The 20,630-nt window shown below is 39.0% G+C and overlaps 2 protein-coding genes across 11 annotated transcripts in view; one reads left to right on the top strand and one right to left on the bottom strand.

Moving 5' to 3' along the window:
- The window catches only part of RXFP1 (relaxin family peptide receptor 1), a 67,947-nt gene extending 53,658 nt beyond the window's left edge, over positions 1–14,289 (bottom strand). For 5 of the 9 annotated variants that reach the window (XM_081541677.1, XM_081541681.1, XM_081541678.1 and 2 more), the window contains exons 1-3: positions 13,979–14,177; positions 8,684–8,785; positions 4,695–4,800 (exon numbers count right to left, since the gene is read on the bottom strand). In XM_081541677.1, coding sequence (XP_081397803.1) covers positions 4,695–4,800; positions 8,684–8,729 — 152 coding nt within the window. In that variant the 5' untranslated portion in view covers positions 8,730–8,785; positions 13,979–14,177. Of the gene's footprint in view, positions 1–4,694; positions 4,882–8,683; positions 8,786–13,978; positions 14,178–14,254 lie in introns of those variants that run through there. The other 4 variants (XM_081541680.1, XM_081541683.1, XM_081541685.1 and 1 more) reach the window with 3 other exon arrangements.
- Positions 14,290–14,352: 63 nt separating this feature from the next.
- LOC145526323 (uncharacterized) overlaps positions 14,353–20,630 on the top strand; it is a 32,386-nt gene continuing 26,108 nt past the window's right edge. For both annotated transcript variants that reach the window (XR_014068851.1, XM_081541719.1), the window contains exon 1: positions 14,353–14,490. The gene's annotated coding sequence lies outside the window, so the exon portion shown is untranslated. The remainder of the gene's footprint in view (positions 14,491–20,630) is intronic.

The raw sequence follows: 20,630 nt of genomic DNA, 5'->3' as shown, positions 1-20,630 counted from the left end.
GTGAGAGGGTGACTCTAGAAGGAGGGGTGGCTCCTTTAAGGACTCCTGAATTGTTAAGGAGCATTTAACAGGAGGCTTCCTGTGTGCTGTTTTCTGTCTTGCATAAATCCTCTGTTCCTTATTAGCTCCTGTATGCAGGGGGAGAGGAGCCGGCAAGCCCTCCCAGGACTGAGGAATGCATGCATTTCCTTCCTTAGCTTTTCCATATGGTGAAAAGTAACTATTTACGACCCTCTTCGTTTCTGATAGGGAAAGTGATTATTTACGACACTCTCTCTTTGAGGTGAATTCTAGCCTGATGTTTCCTTGGTAATTTGTAAGATTTTTGATCCTTATCTTTACTGAGAAAGCTACCTTGTAAGACAGTATATATACCCACACTATGTTGAATAAAACATCCTTGTTCCATCAGAGCTTGGGTCCCCGTGTCTTTCTTCATCTCTCTCTCTCTCTCTCCTTCAGGCTAGTTCTCTGGAGCAAAGAGGCCCTATTGGTATTCTGCGTAAACCAGAGAATATCAGCTTCTTTCTTTCTTTCTTTTACTTTCTTATCATCAACTCCGTACCACCAGGTTCCGGTCCATTAAAGGACTCCAACACTGAATAATGTTTCAGGAAGTTAAGTTTTTTATTAATAGTGCCTAGAACTTATAGACTACTTCTTTCTAATGATGCAGAATATTTCACAAGTAGCATTCTCTGTATTTTTATAATACCCTACTGAGATAAAAAGAGGTAGGTGTTAATTCTCTCACTTTACAGGATGGATCAAAATACTTTTTAATATAGTAGAGCCTTGTATTTTAAATTTTAATATTAATGAAATGTTATAGACATGAATTCCTGAGCTTGACTCCTACATTTCCAAATGCCTGTTAGCAATTTCCATGGAGTGATCTTTAATCTTCCATTGAAAAGACAACTAAATTGAAGTTCTAATCTTTCCCACTGCTGCTGCTACTGCTAAGTCGCTTCAGTCGTGTCCGACTCTGTGTGACCCCATAGTCGGCAGCCCACCAGGCTCCCCTGTCCCTGGTATTCTCCAGGGAAGAACACTGGAGTGGGTTGCCATTTCCTTCTCTAATGCATCAAAGTGAAAAGTGAAAGTGAAATCGCTCAGTTGTGCCCGACTCTTAGCGACCCCATGGACTGCAGCCTACCAGGCTCCTCTGTCCATGGAATTTTCCAGTCAAGAGTACTGGAGTGGGTTGCCATTGCCTTCTCCAATAACTGTCACCAAGTCTCCCCCATCACCCTGTTACTCAGGACAGAAACCTTGGAGTCACCCTGAATCCTTTCTTCTCTTTTGCCTTCTGTACCCAATCATTCATGAAGATCAGATTCCATTCTAGATGCAGATGTAGAGAATGGATGTGTGAATGTAGGGGTGGGGGGAAATTGGGATGGACATATACACATTACCATGTATAAAATAAATAACTAGTGGGAAGCTGCTGTATAGCCCAGGGAACTCAACTTGGTGCTATGTGATGACCTAGAAGGCTAGGATGGGGAGTGAGAGGGAGGCTCAAGAGGGAGGGGATATATGTATACATATAACTGATTCACTTTGTTGTATAGCAGAAACTAACACAAAACTATGGGCTTCCCAGGTGGCGCTAGTGGTAAAGAACCCTCCCGCCAATGCAGGTTAGAGGTAAGACATGCCGGTTTGATCCCTGGGTCAGAAAGATCCCCTGGAGAAGGGAATGGCAATCTACTCCAGTGTTCTTGCCTGGAGAATCCCATGGACAGAGGAGCCTGGCAGGCTACAGTTCATAGGGTTGCACAGAGTCAGACATGACTGTAACAACTTAGCACACAGCACACAACATAATACTGTAAAGCAACTATGCCTCAATTTGAAAAAAAGGTCTGATTCCAGCCTTTTCTTTATATCAAGGGTTGAAAATTGGCAGCTCACAGATCTGTATACATCTCTTTATAAATGTCTATATGTTTGGGTGCATGTGTATATGTATTTTGAGCCAGGACAGCCTTTTCTAAGTTGAATTAGGATGCCTCCAGGGGCACTTACACTCTCTTCTTAGTCACTGCTCTATCTACTTCCATTCCTCCAGCCCTCTTCCTCTTTTTTATTTTACAAAAATTAATTAAATTGTTGAAAAATATATTCAAATTCTACTTGTGGGAAAACAAAAAATGAGATTGCCAACGTCAGAGTATTCATTGATTTGAATTTGCTAGTATTTTCATACAAGCAGTATTAGTGATAATTTTTTTCTTTAAAACTAGAAGAAACTCATCATAAATTTTTATACCTAGGAGTTCTAGTCATAATTTAAATCACAGAAACTCTCCACAAGACCTCAGACATTTTTTGGGGGGGAGGGAGATATCTTTTTTCTGGTAGGACTGCTGCTGCTGCTGCTAAGTCGCTTCAGTCGTGTCCGACTCTGTGCGACCCCATAGACGGCAGCCCACTGGGCTCCCCCGTCCCTGGGATTCTCCAGGCAAGAATACTGGAGTGGGCTGCCATTTCCTTCTCCAATGCATGAAAGTGAAAAGTGAAAGTGAAGCCGCTCAGTCGTGACCGACCCCTAGCGACCCCATAGACTGCAGCCTACTAAGCTCCTCCGTCCATGGAATTTTCCAGGCAAGAGTACTGGAGTGGGGTGCCATTGCCTTCTCCGCTGGTAGGACTAGTTACTATGAAAATAGCTATGATGAGTCTAGGGTGAGACTGAATGCTGTCCTTAGTATACAGGAGAATGTCACCTCCTTTGGAAAACATATCTTTGTGGCTTAACCTGTCTGGTGTTCTCAGCTCATTGACAAATTGGGTAAGCTCCCCAGATTCTGTTAATTTGATTATACCATTGTGTACGGGAACTCTGAGCTGGAGTTCTTCCCTGTTCCTTGAATATGTCAAGCATATAAGTTGCAGTGTTGTGTGATTTGGGTTGAAAAGGGCAGGACTTGCCAACATTTGTCACCTTAAGAATTGCTCCTATCTCATCCACATATATTGGAGAAGGCAATGGCAACCCACTCCAGTACTCTTGCCTGGAAAATCCCATGGATGGAGGAGCCTGGTAGGCTGCAGTCCATGGGGTCACTAAGATTCGGACACGACTGAGAGACTTCACTTTCACTTTTCACTTTGATGCATTGGAGAAGGAAATGGCAACTCACTCCAGTGTTCTTGCCTGGAGAATCCCAGGGATGGAGGAGCCTGGTAGGCTGCTGTCCATGGGGTCACACAGAGTCGGACACGACTGAAGCGACTTAGCAGCAGCAGCAGCATCCACATATATACAAAAGTCAGAGCTGTAAGGCACTAAAACATCTGTATGAAAACAGAAAACTCAGCAGAAGTATTGGATTAAAATGTCTATCCTTTGCTAATTTCTTTTAAAAGTTTCAGCCAAATGTGTGTGTTTGTGTTGCTGAAGTTTGTTGTATTCAAAGTAGGACTGGATCAATAAGTTGTTTATTATGAGGATAATTTTCTTTTACATGGCTAAGTATGAGTTATTTAGGGAAAAAATGAACAGCAAGTCTCTGGATGAAATGTGACTCAGAAGAGTTAGATTTTAAATGTGAAGTGATGGAATATTTTATCCAATTTATTTTGTTGTTCCTGTTCAGTGGCCTAGCCGTGTTTGACTCTTTATGACTCCATGGACTGCAGCATGCCAGGCCTCCCTGTCCCTCACCATCTCCCAGAGTTTGCCCAAGTTCATGTTCATTGCATTGGTGATGCCATCCAGCCATCTCATCATCCGATGCCCTCTTCTCCTTCTGCCCTCAATCTTTCCCCAGCATTGGGACTTTTCCAATGTCATCTGTTTGCATCAGATGACCAAAACACTGGAGCTTCAGCTTCAGCCTCTGTCCTTCCAGTGAATATTCAGGGTTGATCTCCCTTAAGATTGACTGGTTTGATCTCCTTGCTGTCCAAGGGACTTTCAGAAGTCTTCTCTAGTACTGCAGTTCAAAGGCATCAAAAATTCTTTGGCGTTCTGCCTTCTTTATGGTTTAGCTTTCACAATCATACGTGACCACTGGGAAGACCATAGCCTTGATATACAGACCTTTGTCGGCAGAGTACTGTCTCTGCTTTTCAACACACTGTCTAGGTTTGTCATCACTTTCCTGTCAAGAAACAATAGTCCTCTGATTTCATGGCTGCAGTCACCATCTGCAGTGATTTTGGAGCCCAGGAAGAGGAAATCTGTCACTACTTCCACCTTTTCCCCTTCTATTGCCATGAAGTAATGGGGTTGGATGCCAATTTATTTTACTTGCTTTATATTTTTATTTATACATGAGTGTATTAAAATTTATTTCCAATAATTAAAAAATTGACTCTTTTAATGTGTCAATTCTGGTGTTAAGAAAGCTTTATATAATAGTTTGATCGTAGCTTTTTTTCTCTAGTAGCACAAACACTTGATGGCATCTTTTGTTCAGATACAACATAGTGGTACTAAATGCTTCATAAGATTGTTGTGAGGGACTGAATCAGTGGGTACAGAGAATAACTTAGAGTAGGATCTATCATTTAATAAATACAAATAAATATCAGCAATCATTATAATTGACCAAGGAACAATGATATCATCTTGAATGACAATGCATTATTAATAATGATGATTATGCCTTAATTATGATACAGTTTTACAGGTGCTGTACTGGTTGTCAGAATGAAAACATTTTTTTTCTACTTACATAAAAGTCACATTTGAAGAAACCGATGGAACAGCTCGTAAATTGATCTCATCACACTCAAGCTCTAAACCTTGGCAAATACATTGGATGGGTGCAGAACCAACCACTGAATAAAGAGGATGTAGTAAGGAGAGGGGATAATGAAGGACCAGGAACAGGAGGGGAATGAAAAGAAAGAAACAGAAAACTATGAGAAAATCATACACAAAAGTATGTCGTGTCTTATGTAAGCAATTTGTGCAAAGCTTTAAATTAAGGTTCCAAAAGTTTGCTTTAAACATTAAAATGATACTAGGACCTTAAAATAAGGAAACATACACATTTAACAGCCCATGCATTAAAAAAAGTAGCAGCTTGCTCTTCTCCATTTGTTGGAAAATGAAGTCATCTGCTCTTATTTTATCCTTGGAGAGTAGCTATGTCTAAAGGTGACACGACAGTGTGTGATGGGCTTTAATGTTCATTTTAAAGCTGCTACTTAAGAATAAAGTGTTCATTTTAATGGAATACTAAGCTGTTTTTAACTATCAAGAAAAAGAACTTGACTGTGAACTACGGTGCTGGTAGATTTTCTTTTTAAATTCAGAAACTCTTCAAAGGACTTCTTTTCGTTTATGTAGGACTGTAAGGATGCCTACTGCTTCACTTAAGGAAGTGAATATTTTTTATGCATAGCTATTCTGTTTTCACTGATGGGAGTTGAAAGAGAGGGAAAATGGGATGTGAGCCATAGCAATAGCCTCAAAGATGTGACCTGATATTGCTAAGGTTTATTAGGGACTTGGGTGGTGTGTTCATATAGCTTAAATGGGAGTATTATTCAGTGTTACAGACATTGTCTGATCCCTGACTTGATGAAGAATGGACGATTCCTCATCAAGAGCAATGGGGCATATTCTCTTTTACATTTACTTTGAAATCCTGTGCTTAGAGCAGAACTTATAGACCTGAATATCTACAGAGGCAGGCAAAGATGGTACAGATCACATCCTGGAGTCCCAGTGGGACAGCTTCTCCTAACTGTTGCCCTATTACCATAGGAGCATGTGTGGCCAAGTCAACCAACTTCCTCAAAGAAGCCAGAAAGACAATACGTTTTATATAATTACCTACTTAAAAATAGTAATACTTAAAAACATTTAAACCATCGTAGCGCAGACAAAACTTCTTGTGAGAACTTTCTGTTTGCAGACTTTTAGTGTAGAACCTTTACAGGAAAGTTTCTGGAGAGTGGAAAAGCATCTTGATGGCAAAGACGACATTCTGGTGGCAAGAATGGTGGATGATGGTGGGAAATGTGCACAGCGGGCTCCAGCCTTGGAAACAGTCAGGTATTCCTTTGCTCAGATATGTGGGCACAGGTGCTTTTTGTCTCCTTTCAAACAACTCTGCAGATTCCCTATAGAATCCTGAGAGCTTACGATCATAATTTAGGTTTTGTGTTGTTTGTCAGCAGAGTCTGTGCCAAGAAGTTTTGAATAGTCTTATGGTTGTAAGTGACCATTTTGGCAATGGATCCCTAAAAACTAATTCTATCTAAATTCCTGTGCTAACATGTGTATTGTTGGGAGGGGACAGGGAGCTTTTGGAGGGGAGGTGAAGGGCCTGAGGAGTTGGTACAAAGGGTAAAAATAGAAGGTGGAGAAGATAGCATTAATCTGGTGTTTTTTTCCCTATTTTTATAGGCTGAGTTAAGATTGATAATTCATATGTGTTGATAAGGAAAGTGAAAAAATAGCACCTAAATATCCTACCAGGAAAGAAGCATGAAGCAAATTATATCACTTAAAATTTTATGGTATTTTGAAAGATTTATAATATGAATACCTGACTATGCTAAAATGCTACCTGAAAATATGACAAGAATTGATGCACAGGAAATTTCAACTATGCTAAAATAAAAAGAAGGAAATAAAATAAAAATAAAAGTTAATGCTGGTAGCTTCTGAGTGGTGAAATTATGGCTAAGTAAATAATTCTTTCCAAATCTCTATATTTTCCATATTCCTCAAATTTAAGCTTTATGAATATATTTGTTATGATGGATATATTTTTCTTGAGAGGTGATTTTATAAATGTGAGTTCCTCACATTCATCCAGTCATAAAGTATTATAAGCCAGTTAAATTTCTCAGTTAAGTTTCCAATAAATACTTTTTATAATAAAATTGAATAAAGTGATATAGTAGGAACCTTAATTTAAGTTTCACCCCCTAATTTTACACTATGCTTTACATTTAATTTTTACACTGGTTTTAAGTTTGAAAAAAGATACTGAATTTTAAATTACCACCCCACCCCTATCTTTCTTGAAAATTCTAATTAAAAATTATATGTTTGCTCATTTCTAAGAACAGATAAAAAACTGCCTTTGTACTTTTTGAAGCATCGTTCTTTGTGTAGCTGCATTCCTCTTATGTAAGAATACTTAGGGAACATTTCTCCCAGAGCTCATCATCTGGTAAAAAATTTATTTCTCTTGCTGACTTGATCTGTTTTCCCCATTTGTTTGTTTTTGCTTTACAGACCAGTCTATGAAAGTTATGCAACCCATTATTTTCCCTCTTTGACCTAATGACTACAAAATTAAGAACTAGGTAGTAACTTTTCTCAGTGAGGATTTCTTATATAATTTTCCTTCTCTATTCCTTATCCCATTTACCATTGAATTTTTGTCTCTTATGTCTGTTAATGGGTTAAGTCTGTTCATAGCCATATTTATTTTTATTGAAAATTGCCTAACATCCTTTTGGGAATAATATAAAATATAAAGAGATTCAATTAAAATTTAAGAAATGAAAAGGATATAGAATGAATCAAAAGCAAAAATAAAAATGATATTTTGAGACTGTATGGCTTAATCCATTAGTTTTATGCGTAATATTAGTAGTAAATTATATCCGTTAACTTTTTCCCTTTCCAAAAGCTTTTTCATGATCAAGTAATCCGGTCTCTCTCTATATATGTTTTGGCCGCACCATGCAGCCTGTGGGATCTTAGTTTCCTGACCACAGATTAGCTCCTGAACCCTAATCGAACCTATGCCCTCTGAAGTGGAAGTGCAGAGTTGTAAACACTGAACCACCAAGGAAGTTCCGTGGTTTCCATATTTTGACAAGAAGACAACATGTGGCTAAGATAGATTGCTGAGTGACCTGAGAGATTAAGAGGAGGGATTATATCCACTTAAAGTGGGGATTGATAGTTTTTTATTAGTTTTATTTGAGGAGAAAAGGCAAAAAATATTTTTAAAAAATTAAAAAGCTGCACTTTACAATTTGTGGTAGAACATAAAGTGGAAAATGTAGTAAAGGATTCTTTTCCCGAAGCCCTTCCTTTTAACCAGGGTTTTGAAAGCTATGATTGAAATTACAACTTTAAGGCACATATTTATACATGAATATTTTATTAGACTAAACTCAATTTATTTAAAAAGAATTATGTATATCGATCTTCCTGATTTTAGAAATTACAGAGTTATCCTCAATGTTATACCCTCCTACAATCCTTTCCACGGTTTTTGTAAGTTTTTGGTATGTGACTAAATGTAGATTATAACAAATAAAGCTTTTTTGGTAGCTGTAAAGTGTGGCTTAGACCCCAGAAGCTTTTTCACTTACAAATGTGAAAATCCCAACAGCTTCTCTGCTGTTGTTTCCGTTTCCTTTAAATTGGAGTTGCTTTTATATCAGAGTTTACAGTGACTGTGAAAAGGGGACATGTAAAATAGAAACCCCAATGCACTGACATTAATTTTGTTCACATCAGTACCTAGCATGATTTAGTCCTGTTGGACTTATGATCCCCAAGTCATTTAAAAATAAAATTCTCAATTTCAGGTTGTATGTCTAATAGAAAATTATAATTTTGCAAATAGAAAACTGCAATTAACTTTATAAAAACATTTAAAACGTTGCATCCAACTTTTAAGAACATGATGTCTTACTATAAGCCCATAGACAAGAATGCTCAGCCCTTCTAACTACTTACAGCATTCAGATGTTTCTGCCACAATACTGGGATACAAGGAAGTCATTTTGTAGTTATTGCCATAGTATCTGTCAAATTGTGTAGACCATCCATTGATGTCTCCTAAAATAAAGATCAGAGAACAGAAAGGTTCAAGAATAGAAATATTCTGGAGTGTTGGGGAAAACAGGTCTTCTCTTTAAGATAATTTAATGACCTTTTGGAAACAGAATCTAAAAAAAGTAGATATATATGTGTGTGTATATATATATATATATATATATATATACACACACATATCCAGGGCTTCCCTGGTGACTCAGATGGTAAAGAATTTGCCTGTACACAACTAAATTGCTTCGCTGTGCAGCATAAACTAATGAAACATTGTAAATCAACTACACTCCAATAAAAATTAATTTAAAAAAGAAATGAGTGATTGACAAACAGAGAAAGATCATCTGGGAGCTTGACAACAAGAAGAATTTCTGGCCTCCCACCTACAGATCCTGATTTCACAGGTCCCCTCATCTCTGGTTTCAATAGGCACTAGAGGTGATTCTTCACAGAACAGTGTTTGAGCCACACGTTTTTAATTTTATATTGGAATAAAGTTGATTTACAATGTTGTGTTAGATTCACATGTACAGCAAAGTGATTCAGTTATACATATACATGTATCTATCCCTTTTCAAATTCTTTTCCCATTTAGGTTTTTACAGAGTATTGAACAGTTTCATGTGCTATAAGTCATTGTGAGTTATCTATTTTAAATATAACTGTAACAAACAGTACTTTAGATGTACTGAAACACAGCACACTGTTCTTAGCATCTTCATTTTAACTTCCCTCAGTCTCTTCAATCATGTAGACTGATATTGGAGCTGGACAGCCATAGTTGTTAAACAGAAAAAGGAAAAATAACATGACCAGCATGATCTCATTCTGTTTTTAAGGCACTGTGGTATCATGGATAATGTTGAGTGATTATCCTCTGAAGGCTTACATATTTTCTCATCTATATTTTCTGATTTTGATATGAACTCTTGTCTCATTAAAAAAAAAATGAGACCAAAAATAGTAAAAAAAAAAAAAAATCTTCATTTGGTGGGAGGAAAAAAATAATTTTTCCTCACAAAATTCCTCATGAACTTGCAGTTATTTTTGAACCTGAGACCATGAGGCCAGTCATGAGATGGAAAGGATGTGAGTTGGGGTGCAGGAGCAATTTCTCTGTACCATCTGCAGAGGGTACCAGCCTTATCCCATTGCAGGTTGGGGATGGGTTTAAAGGGGATCCTTCCCAAAGGTACTAAGCTTTTTCCAGGATGCTGTTGGGACTCTTTAAGAATGCATAAACATAAACAAGAGACCTGGGTTCAATCCCTGGGTGGGGAATATCCCCTAGAGAAAGGAATGGTTACCTACTCCAGTATTCTTGCCTGGAGAATTCCATGGACAGAGGAGCTTGGGGTCGCAAAAAGTCAGACACGACTGAGGGACTAACACTAACTTTCAAACATATAAACAGGTGATAGAAGTGATAAAAGTTTATCTTATGCAAGTTAGGATTAAATTTAAGTCTGGCATCTATTTTATAAGTTATTTCTGCTGCATATGTATAATTCAAACCTGAGATTGAGTCCAGATAGTGCAACTTTGCCTAGATTTGGTGAACTTAACCTCATCCATGGTTTTCCTTCTAATCAGAGGACTTCCAAATTACATTTCCAGCCTGCTCTTTATCCTGTGTAACATGGAGTCAGCTTACTACAAGCACCTAGAACACAACATTCACCAAATTGAACTCATCATCTTTCTCCATATAATCTTGCTACTTCTCCTAAATTTTCTGGATTGGTGAATGGTCTGCTCAAATCAGAAAATTTTTTGAATATGCTCTTATCTGATTAAATATAATTTGTACAATTTTCCTCCATCTCCAGGTTATTTTCTTATTTTCCACGGCTCATTAACTCTTTCATGAAGATTACTAACATAAGTGTTATGTTAGGAAAGAAAAGGTATTCTAACATAAGTGTTATGTACGCTTGTAAAATCAGGCTTCCTTTTAAAGTTTCACTAAAAGTAAATTGGAAAGAAGATATGCTATTATGCTATTTAAAGATTATATTTATAGCTGTTTCCATCCTTTAGTATTACTTATTAGTTTGAACACTTCTTTATTATGAAGGATTTCAAAATAAACACAAGTAGCAAGGCAGTATAATGATATCCCGATGATATTTTTATGATATCTCAATGACATCATTATTATTATTATTTTTTTTTCTGGTGGAACAAAGGCGTTTATTTAACCTATTGTGGGCATATAATATATATACTCTCTTACAAGATAGCCCTTTTTAGCAGAGACAGGGAAAAATTTAACAAGTCATCCAGAAAGCCAGAGGCTAGAATCATTCTCAAGAGAGGGGGTTGTAAAAGTTACTTTACTTTAATAAAGGGAAGAGAGTTGTAAATGGCTGCTGTTCACCGTATGGAATTTCCATAAGAATGAGATACATGAATTTCTATTGTCCCCAAAACCTGGCTTGCCAGCTCTCTGACACCTGTATTCAGATGCTGTTAAGGAACATAGAATTCGTGCAAGACTGAAAACAGCACACAGGAAGCCTCCTGTTAAATGTATCCTGACAACTCCCTCTGTTTTATTACATTTGTAAAAAAGGTCCTGACCATATGAGTTTGTTTAGTATCAACCAATCTCATAGAAAGGCAATGGTAAACAACAAATAAAGTTGCCAAGACAAACACCAAAGTTACAGTTTCAGACCTGATGCTGTGAATAATATTTTGAAATCAACCTCGTGGGTATAGCCTAGATAATTAAACTGCTAGTTGCTCAGCTAAAGTCTCTAGATAAGTGGAAGAAGGCAGATGTTTTTAATAAAGGTAACAAGGAGTTCTTTTTGTACATACAGTGAGGCATTATTATGTATGTTTCATAAATGAATTTTGACTTGTACCCAGTTGTAGGTACTATAATTAGATTGAACAGGAGTAACACAATATTGAGTAGGATCTCAATCACAATCAAAAGGGAATCACTTTTTAACAAGTATATAGTTAGCAATTAATACAGGTTACGGAGGTAAAGTCTTACTAGCATGTCCTTGTAAAATGTCTGTTCCAAGTTTCAAGTTTTTAGGTGCTCGCAACAGGTTTCCAGGTGTCTCGTAGTTTAGGCCCAATCTGTTTATTGATTTGAAGGTGAGGTGGGGAGGTTTTTCTGTTAAGTCACTCAAGAAGTCCTTTGTCATGGTAATGAATTCTTTCCCTAATTCTTTCCCTAAGGTTTTTGTAGTGTAACCATGGTTTACAATTTCAGCAAAGTCCCAAAGTCTTTTTTGGGAGGCAGGGCGAAAGCCCAAATTTGTCGGAATTCTGTTGGTCCCATGCACAAAGGAAGGACTTCATAACCTACAGAAATGTTAATTCATTTTTTCTTCTACTTCAGGGTGTGAGGGCCCTTTAATGCTCTAGGAAGAAGGCATATGTATAGAGTCATTAGTAGAAACAATTGATCTTCTCTCCATCCATTTTATCACCTGTAGTAAAAAAGGGGTTGGGTATGAATGATTAATTTGCCTCGGGCAAAGGGGTGGCACAAGCGACCAAGCTAAGCATGGTTAGGAAAATGTTTTCTGGATTCTGCGGCATTCCCTGTTGAGAGACCAAATTTTCAGCTCGGATTAGTAAGGGTTTTTATTTGTCCCCAAGTGGGGAGGTTATAAGGTGGATGTCGCCGATGGTGGCGCTTCCTGGAGATCTTTAGAGCTGCCATGACCTGTATTGGAATTTCTTCCTCCAGGGGTTTTTGTTGTTTCGTCTCTGTTTTGAAGGCTGGGGGCCCCCTAGAGTCCAATTTTCTGAAGAGGAAGCTATGTGAGTTTGTTGGATCCTTCTGCGGAGGTACAAGAATAGGTATTGGAGAGGGGACTGTTTGAGGGAAAAGATGGAATTTGTCCCTGGTTATTGTTGGAGGCGACCTGGGGGCGTCTCTTGCTTGGAGTTTCCTGGAATAGGAAATCTAGATTTACAATCTTTGGCCCAATGCATTCCTCTACAGCACGAGGGCAGATTTTGGGGGGGTTATTATTAACCTTCTTAGAGCAATCCCTTTTTAAATGGCTTTTATCTCTACATGTAAAACATCTTTCATTTCTCTTTTTAAGGGCAGCAGCCATTGTTTCAGCTAGCATTTGCATCTTTTGAGTTTCTGATCCTAGATTGTAACAAGTCTTCAAATAATGTATAATAGTCTCTGCCTCCCGAATAGGAGCTATGGCTTTTTGGCATTCCTGATTTGTATTTTCATAAGCAAGTAGTTTCTCTAGTTGTCTTTTAGCTTTTTCTGCAATTACAGTACGGGAAATAGCAGTTTGTAATCTAACTAAAAAATCAGCATACGTTTCATTAGGTCCTTGCAATATTTTAGTGTAGCTACCTGTAGGCTCCCCTCAAGGAGTAATTCACTCCCAAGCCTTAAGGGCCACTGCTTTTATTTGCTCATGCAACAAAGGAGGGCACTGTATTTGAGAATGTGGGCCGTACATAGTTATAGCCTTTTTTCATTTGTTGCATGTGATAAAAGTTAATAGCCTTATTATTGAGGTATTATGTGCCCTTGAGCATCAGAATTTTTTAAAACTGGAAAAATGGAAAAACCATCGGCTTCAGAGACCTGTGACTGAGAAGCCAGCCATTCAGAAAACCTCTGTCGCGAAGGAGATTGCTTAGGGGAGTCGTTGCTTAAAATCATTAGGTTCTAGCAAAGGAGAGGCTCTTAAATTGGTGTCTGCTGGCATACGGGGAGAGCTTGGAACAACCTGGGGAGGGTTTGTAAATATATTATGTTGTTCTAATTGGGCCTTTTGTAAGGTTTTATAATTTAGTTTATATTTATGTAATAAGTGTTCTGCCTGTTTTTGAATATCAGGAGGGCCAGGATTAGCTTGAAGTGGCAGAATCATAGTTTCAATAGGAGCCCTTAAAGGCCAGAAATCTGTAGGAATGTTTTTTCCCTTTCTGGCGGCTTGTTTAATATTCTTTTTGACCTGGTGCCAAATTTCTAAATTAATATCGCTTTCCTCAGGGAACGAAGGGTTACATTCAACCACTGTTTGAAGGCCAGTCTCTATTTCCTGGTGCAAAACTAAAAATCCCTGAGCTTTAAATAAGTGATAAAGTAAAGTAAAAAAGTGATTGGGCTTTCCCGCCGTAAAAATCTATGTCGAAAATATTTAACACCCTGAATAGGCTCGCCGTAATACCCACGTCTTTAGTACTTACCAGCTTCAAAGAGCTTTTCCGGGGTCACCCTGTCCGACCTGCCATATCCCAAGCCCCTGTTCTGGCACGCCAATTGTTGTGGCCCTTTAGATGGGCTGGAACTTGGGGGTACAGAGTCGACCGGTAAGAAAGTAAAAGAAGGAAGAAAAGAGGCTGAGCCGCCTGGAGGGGACAGAGAGAGAGAGAAATGAAGAAAGACACGGGGGCCAGTGTTCTGGTGGAACAAAGGCCTCAGTGACATCATTATGATATCTTAGAAGGAGATGATTGATGTACCTCAAGTTTACCATCTGCAGACATCAGCTTGTTCTGGTGGAACAAAGGCCTCAGTGACATCATTATGATATCTTAGAAGGAGATGATTGATGTACCTCAAGTTTACCATCTGCAGACATCAGCTTGAGACTCCAACTGAGTGCCAGTAATTGGATGGACCAAAGATACATCCCAGAAACAGCAAATTCTAGCTTCTGAACGACCAGAAACCAGGTGCCTCGCTGACCCTTGACATTGTGAGTAGAGTAACAGGAGGAATGGAAGGAAACTTTAAAGACTGAGTTTGTTCAGGTGAATAGAGATGGTAGCTTGTTGCGACTGTGAAGATTTAACGCATCCTTTTTTTTTTTTTTTTTGCTCTCCCACCATTCAGCTTAGAATGCTTTGTCGTTCTTCAGAAGCCGGTAACTTAGTTCTGTTTTCCAGACTCCAGGAAGTTCAGTTCTTACAGATGTATTTCTACCAGTGGGATTCACTCTCGCGAGACTGGAAGTTTGTAGACTCCATCTTGTGGGTGCCTATTGCAGGTGGTACGGTTACCATCGTTCCGGCTGATGAGCAATAGTGGATGCTTCTTAATTTTGGGCTTGCAAGTATGGTAGTGTTCTCCCCACTCCTGCTTCTATATTCTTTATAATAATTCTATAAACACGTTTTTCTCCGTGTGAAACCTCTTTTTTTCTTAAGCCTCCCAAACTCCACAGTGGTTTCTGTTTTCTCCTTCCAGAAGGGTTTGCAGATAACAATCTCAAGGATAATAACATTGGTTTGGTTATCTGACCTGAATGGTTTTGAAGATAACAAATTGTACTCTCATAGTCTATGGCACAGTGTGACAAAAAAGATTGTTTAAATGATCACTTATGGCTTCCTGGGCTTACGTACCTCTTCAAAAGATAAACTCTGGCAAAGCAGTTGCTATGGTAACTCATCAGAATGAAAACAAGAAATGTCAAGTGTTGTGGAATGAAGTGACTATGAGGATAGCCCTGGAGAGATTAAAGAGAGAAAATGACAATCTTAGGGTATGATGTCATCAGCTCAAGAAGGTTCAGAGAACCAGGGAGCTGCCGTAACTACCCTAAGACAACCTTTTATCTTTTGGGGCCTCAGGACTCAGATAGGACTCAAATCTAATGGGTTGCTAAGGTTACAACATAAGCTGAATTCGCATTTCGTCCTTTCTTTTATTTATTTATTTACTTTTGATTGCTCTGGGTCTTTGTTGCTGTGCACAGGATTTTCTCTAGCTGCGGTGTCTGAGCTTCTCATTGCAGTGGCTTCCCTTGTTGCACAGCACGCACTGTAGGGTGTGTGGACTTCAGTAATTATGGCACATGGGTTAAGTAGTTGTGGTTCTCTGGTGCTAGAGCAGAAGCTCAATATTTGATTCATGGGCTTAGCTTCTCTGTGGCATATGGGACTTTCCCAGATCAGGGATCGAACTCATGTCTCCTGAATTGGCAGCCAGATTCTTTACCACTGAGCCATAAGGGAAGCACTTGTCCTATATTTTAAGTGAACACTAAGACTCTGATTTGAAAAGAGAGGGACCCTGGGAATTGTAATGAGATATTTGAACATGTTTAGTTGAATTTGCATTTGCATCCCCCTAAATCCCCATCCCACTGAACCTCCCTGGCCAGCATAAGCAGCTGCCTTCCCCTGTCCAATGAGGTTACTTGTTTGTTGGAGGCTTGCTAGTTACTTTCAGTTCAGTTCAGTTGCTTAGTTGTGTCCAACTCTTTGCGACCCCATGGACTGCAGCATACCAGGCTTCCCTATTCATCACCAACTCCTGGAGCTTGCTCAAATTCATGTCCATCGAGTCAGTGATGCCATCCAACCATCTCATCCTCTGTCATCCCCTTCTCCTCCTTTTTTCCTTGGTCTTTTCCAATGAGTCGGTTCTTCGCATCAGGTGGCCAAATTATTGGAGTTTCAGCTTCAGCATCTGTCCTTCCAATGAATATTCACGACTGATCTCCTTTAGGATGGACTGGCTGGATCTCCTTGCAGTCCAAGGGACTCTCAAGAGTCTTCTCCAACACCACAGTTCAAAAGCATCAATTCTTCAGTGCTCAGCTTTCTTTATAGTCCAACTCTCACATCCATACATGACTACTGGAAAAACCATAGCTTTGACTAGACAGACGCTTGTTGGCAAAGTAATGTCTTTGCTTTTTAATATGCTGTCTAGGTTGGTCACAGCTTTTTTTCCAAGGAGCAAGCGTCTTTTAATTTCATGGCTGCTGTCACTATCTGCAGTGATTTTGGAGCCCCCCAAAGTAAAGTTTCTCACTGTTTCCATTGTTTCCCCATCTATTTGCCATGAAGTGATGGGACCAGATGCCATGATCTTAGTTTTTTGAATGTTGAGTTTTAAGCCAACTTTGCCACTCTCCTCTTTCACTTTCACCAGGAGATTCTTTAGTTCCTCTTCACTTTCTGCCATAACTGTGGCAGGGCATTGGGGATGTGACCAGCTGTGTCTCTATCTCCAGATAGGATCATTGATGCTGTGCTCTTGGATTCAGTGGCTATTTAGGGGCTATCGTAGGGGCTTTGCTGATGCCTACATTTCCAGCCTGTCTGAGAATTTTGTAAGCATCTAATTTCTGTTTGACATACCTTGAGTTTCTTGTATGCGACCTTGATAGATATAGAGACTGATTTAATTATTGAATTAAAACATGGTTTAAGTGGCACTGGATATTTAACCATTTGGGGGAACTCAGGTGTAATCTCATTAGTGAAAACAAAGCAGTGATGTTTGTTTTCTGAACGCGTGCACTTCAGTGTGGTGTGGTTCAGTGGGCTCCCTGCAGGGATGGTGGGGATAATTTCCAGCATCTTACTGCATCGCCCATATGGGTTCTGGGGATGGGGTCAGGAGCCTTGCAGAATGCTCTGCTCTACTGGGCTCCAGAAACATCTATTTCTTTCCTTGGTTGTCAGGTTTTGAAGTCTATGGCATTGGATTGTTGCCCTGTCCTGAGTTAGCTACATTTGATTTTTTTAGGCAAGTTTTTACTTTTAAAAACTGAGTTTATGTCTTTAGACACAAGAAAGGATGCTACTGTGAGAAATTTAAATTCTCTGATCTTTTAACAGAGAAATTGAATATTAGCACTTAGCACTGAAAGAACTGGCATTTAGTAAGTACATACTACACTGTATTCTACTTTTATTTTATTCTCATGGTATCTCTATTTGGTCATTATTGCCAGCTCCACTTACAGATGGAAAAACTGATTCTGAGAAGTTTAAGTGATCCGGCTAAGAAAGAGAATTATTAAGACTAACTGAAGGATTAAAATAATAAAATTATTGTAAACGTTTCTAGGCCTCAAATATGATTTAATCAGTTTATATTTTCCTTATAGAAATTTCAACTTTTATACAACATTGCCTTGAAATATTTAGCTGTTGCTGTTACCTATTGTTCTCTTGCCTGTTTCACTTCCATTCTACAGGCTCTTACATCAGCACTGTGTGGATTATACAAAAATTCATTTAAATGACAATCAGAAGCTGTTATTAAACAGCATTTAAGTTCATCATTACTGTTAGCCATGGAATCAATGGAAGTATTGTGAATCATTAAGGTATAACTGGGTTTCCCAGGTGGTGTTGGTGGTAAAGAAGCCGCCTGCCAATGCAAGTTAGATGTAAGAGACACGAATTTGATCCCTGGGTCGGGAAGATCTCCTGGAGGAGGGCAGAGCAACGCACTACAGTATTCTGGCCTGAAGCATCCCGTGGACAGAGGAGCCTGGTGGGCTATTGTCCATAGGGTCGCACAGAGTTTCGACACAACTGAAGTGACTTAGCATGCATGCAAGGTATAACTAAAAAATTTTTTAAAGTAGATTAACTTTCATACTGTGGTGTTGGAGAAGACTCTTGGAGAAGACTCTTGAGAGTCCCTTGGACTGCAAGGAGATCCAACCAGTCCATCCTAAAGGAGATCAGTACTGGGTGTTCATTGGAAGGACTGATGCTGAAGCTGAAATACTTATATTGGAGCTGAAGCTCCAATACTTTGGCCACCTGATGTGAAGAGTTGACTCATTTGAAAAGACCCTGATGCTGGGAAAGATTGAGGGCATGAGGAGAAGGGGACAACAGAAGATGAGATGGTTGGATGGCGTCACCGACTCAGTGGACATGAGTTTGGGTGAACTCCGGGAGTTGGTGATGGACAGGGAGGCCTGGCGTGCTGTGGTTCACGGGGTTGCAAAGAGTCGGACATGACTGAGCGACTAAACTGACTGACTGAATTTTCATACTAATGTTATGAATTTTATACATTTATAAATGTTACAGATAAAACACATGGGTAAGAGAACTCCTTTGGCTTTGGATGTGTCAAGGCACTGATTATTCTATGGAAGAGTTTTTTTGTATCTATAGCTGGAGGGTGGAAGTCTGAACGACTCAACCTCACAGGCTGCCAGGACCTGTCTGGGGCACCCATGCTCACGTTCCTGTCCTGACCCACCCACCTGGACCTCAGCACACAACGATGGGACTCAGGTGACGTGAAGGCATGGCAGAGCCAGGCTTGCTTCCACTGGTGGTGTCTCACTGCCGCTATGACATTCCTAAGACGGGGTGGTTGGATGACAGCCAGAAGATGCTGCTTTTCCTCTGCTCTGGTTCTTCAGCATGGCCTATAGTTAAGTGAGCTTTTACAAGTGAGCTGTTTCAACTTGCGGCACTTTTACCATTAATAGGTGGTGCAATGCTTCACATCACAGGCATTAGCAACTTTTCCTAGTACTTTGTCCTTCAGCATCACTTTCTCACCCTTCTGTCCTAAAGGGGTTCACCATACACGGTGTATTTGTAACAATTTAGTACTTACGCTGCTTCTCTGCTCTGTCCCTTTCTAATCCTATTCTTTTCTCTCCTTTTCTATCTCATTCTACCTCAACACACACACACACACACACACACACACACACACACACACACACACACACGAGAGAGAGAGAGAGAGAGAGAGAGAGAGAAAGAGAGAGAGAGCGAGCACAGAAAATAGAGGGAAAAGAGAAAGAGAGGTGATGTGGAATTTGAGAATGCAGAAGGAAACAGGACAAGACGGCTTATATAATATTTCCCCAAGTCAGAGCATATATTTTGTAGGGAGTTCTCTTTTTAAATAGTAACGTCTTCAAACAAACAAGCTTTTTCATAATTAGCATTTACCTTCCTTCCTGCCTTCCCAAAGCATTTTCTTCTTCCCATCCATTACTTCCTCTCACCAGAAGGCAGGAATAGAAAACGTAGCCAAAATTGCAAGGTTGGAAAGTTAGCATTTTTAAGAAAATAGGTTTTGGCATATGTGTTTCTATATTTTAAATCCTATATCTTTCATATTTTAAGGATGTATGAGACAGTGAGCAGAGTGGTTTTTCATGCTTGAGTTATGATCCCACTGAAATTGATTCTCTGGTGTTTCTTGAAGTATCATGGAGTAAACTAAACTGTACTAAGAAGATACTGTGTTAGGGCATATGGTTTCCAGTATGTGTGGGTAGTGAAATATGAACACAATTGATCAGATATATATATATTTACTAAAAATAGTTTTTTAAAGCTAAAAACATGTAATGATGCTCTGAATAAAAATGAGTGCCATAGACCAAGAAAAACCTGGTCTTGCATGCTGCATTAATAAGTATTTATTAATTTGATGAATGAATGAATGGGTCTCTGTCCTGAAAGACACTTCAGAGAAAACCCAGTCTCTCTTACATTATAATAAAATTTCAGAACTGGGGCTCTTAACAAAAACACAGATTTTCAGGCTTCTTTCTCTATTGGAGATTCTGATTTATTTGGTCAGTAGGGGGTCTATATTTTCTATTAATGCCTTGTGGGGGGGTCTTGCAGCGAGTTTTGGGAGAACTGAATTATGGGATTTTCTCTGATTCGAGCACTTCTCACATGGCAGTGGAGAAGAGTTAGATTTAACAATGGAAAAGGCCTATCAATCAGAATGAGCACGTTCTTTTCCTTAGTAAAGTTGCTGATTGTTAATAAGATTAATGCAAGTCGTCTGTAATTTAAGGGCACACTGCTCATATGTCTTGTTACACTTATTGTAATCTGCTTCATACTGTGACTATTTATATATGTATTTTATCTCCTTATGAGAATATGATAGGAATTAATCTTAGCCTATGTATTTTATTGCCTCAGTGACTTCTAAGGTCCTTTTAGTATAGTTAAAATATGACTCTTACTAACTCTCATAAAGTACATAAAACAGTAAATTACTATTTCATTAGCATCAAATATTAGTTACAATTTAGTTTTATGAAAAAGTAGGTGAGACCCATCAACTTGAATTCTGGAGCATACATCT

This window comes from Giraffa tippelskirchi, chromosome 11 (genome assembly GCF_054371585.1).
Source record: "Giraffa tippelskirchi isolate mGirTip1 chromosome 11, T2T-mGirTip1v1.2.pri, whole genome shotgun sequence".
Lineage (NCBI taxonomy): Eukaryota > Metazoa > Chordata > Mammalia > Artiodactyla > Giraffidae > Giraffa > Giraffa tippelskirchi.
This window is presented reverse-complemented; position numbering and strand designations above follow the sequence as displayed.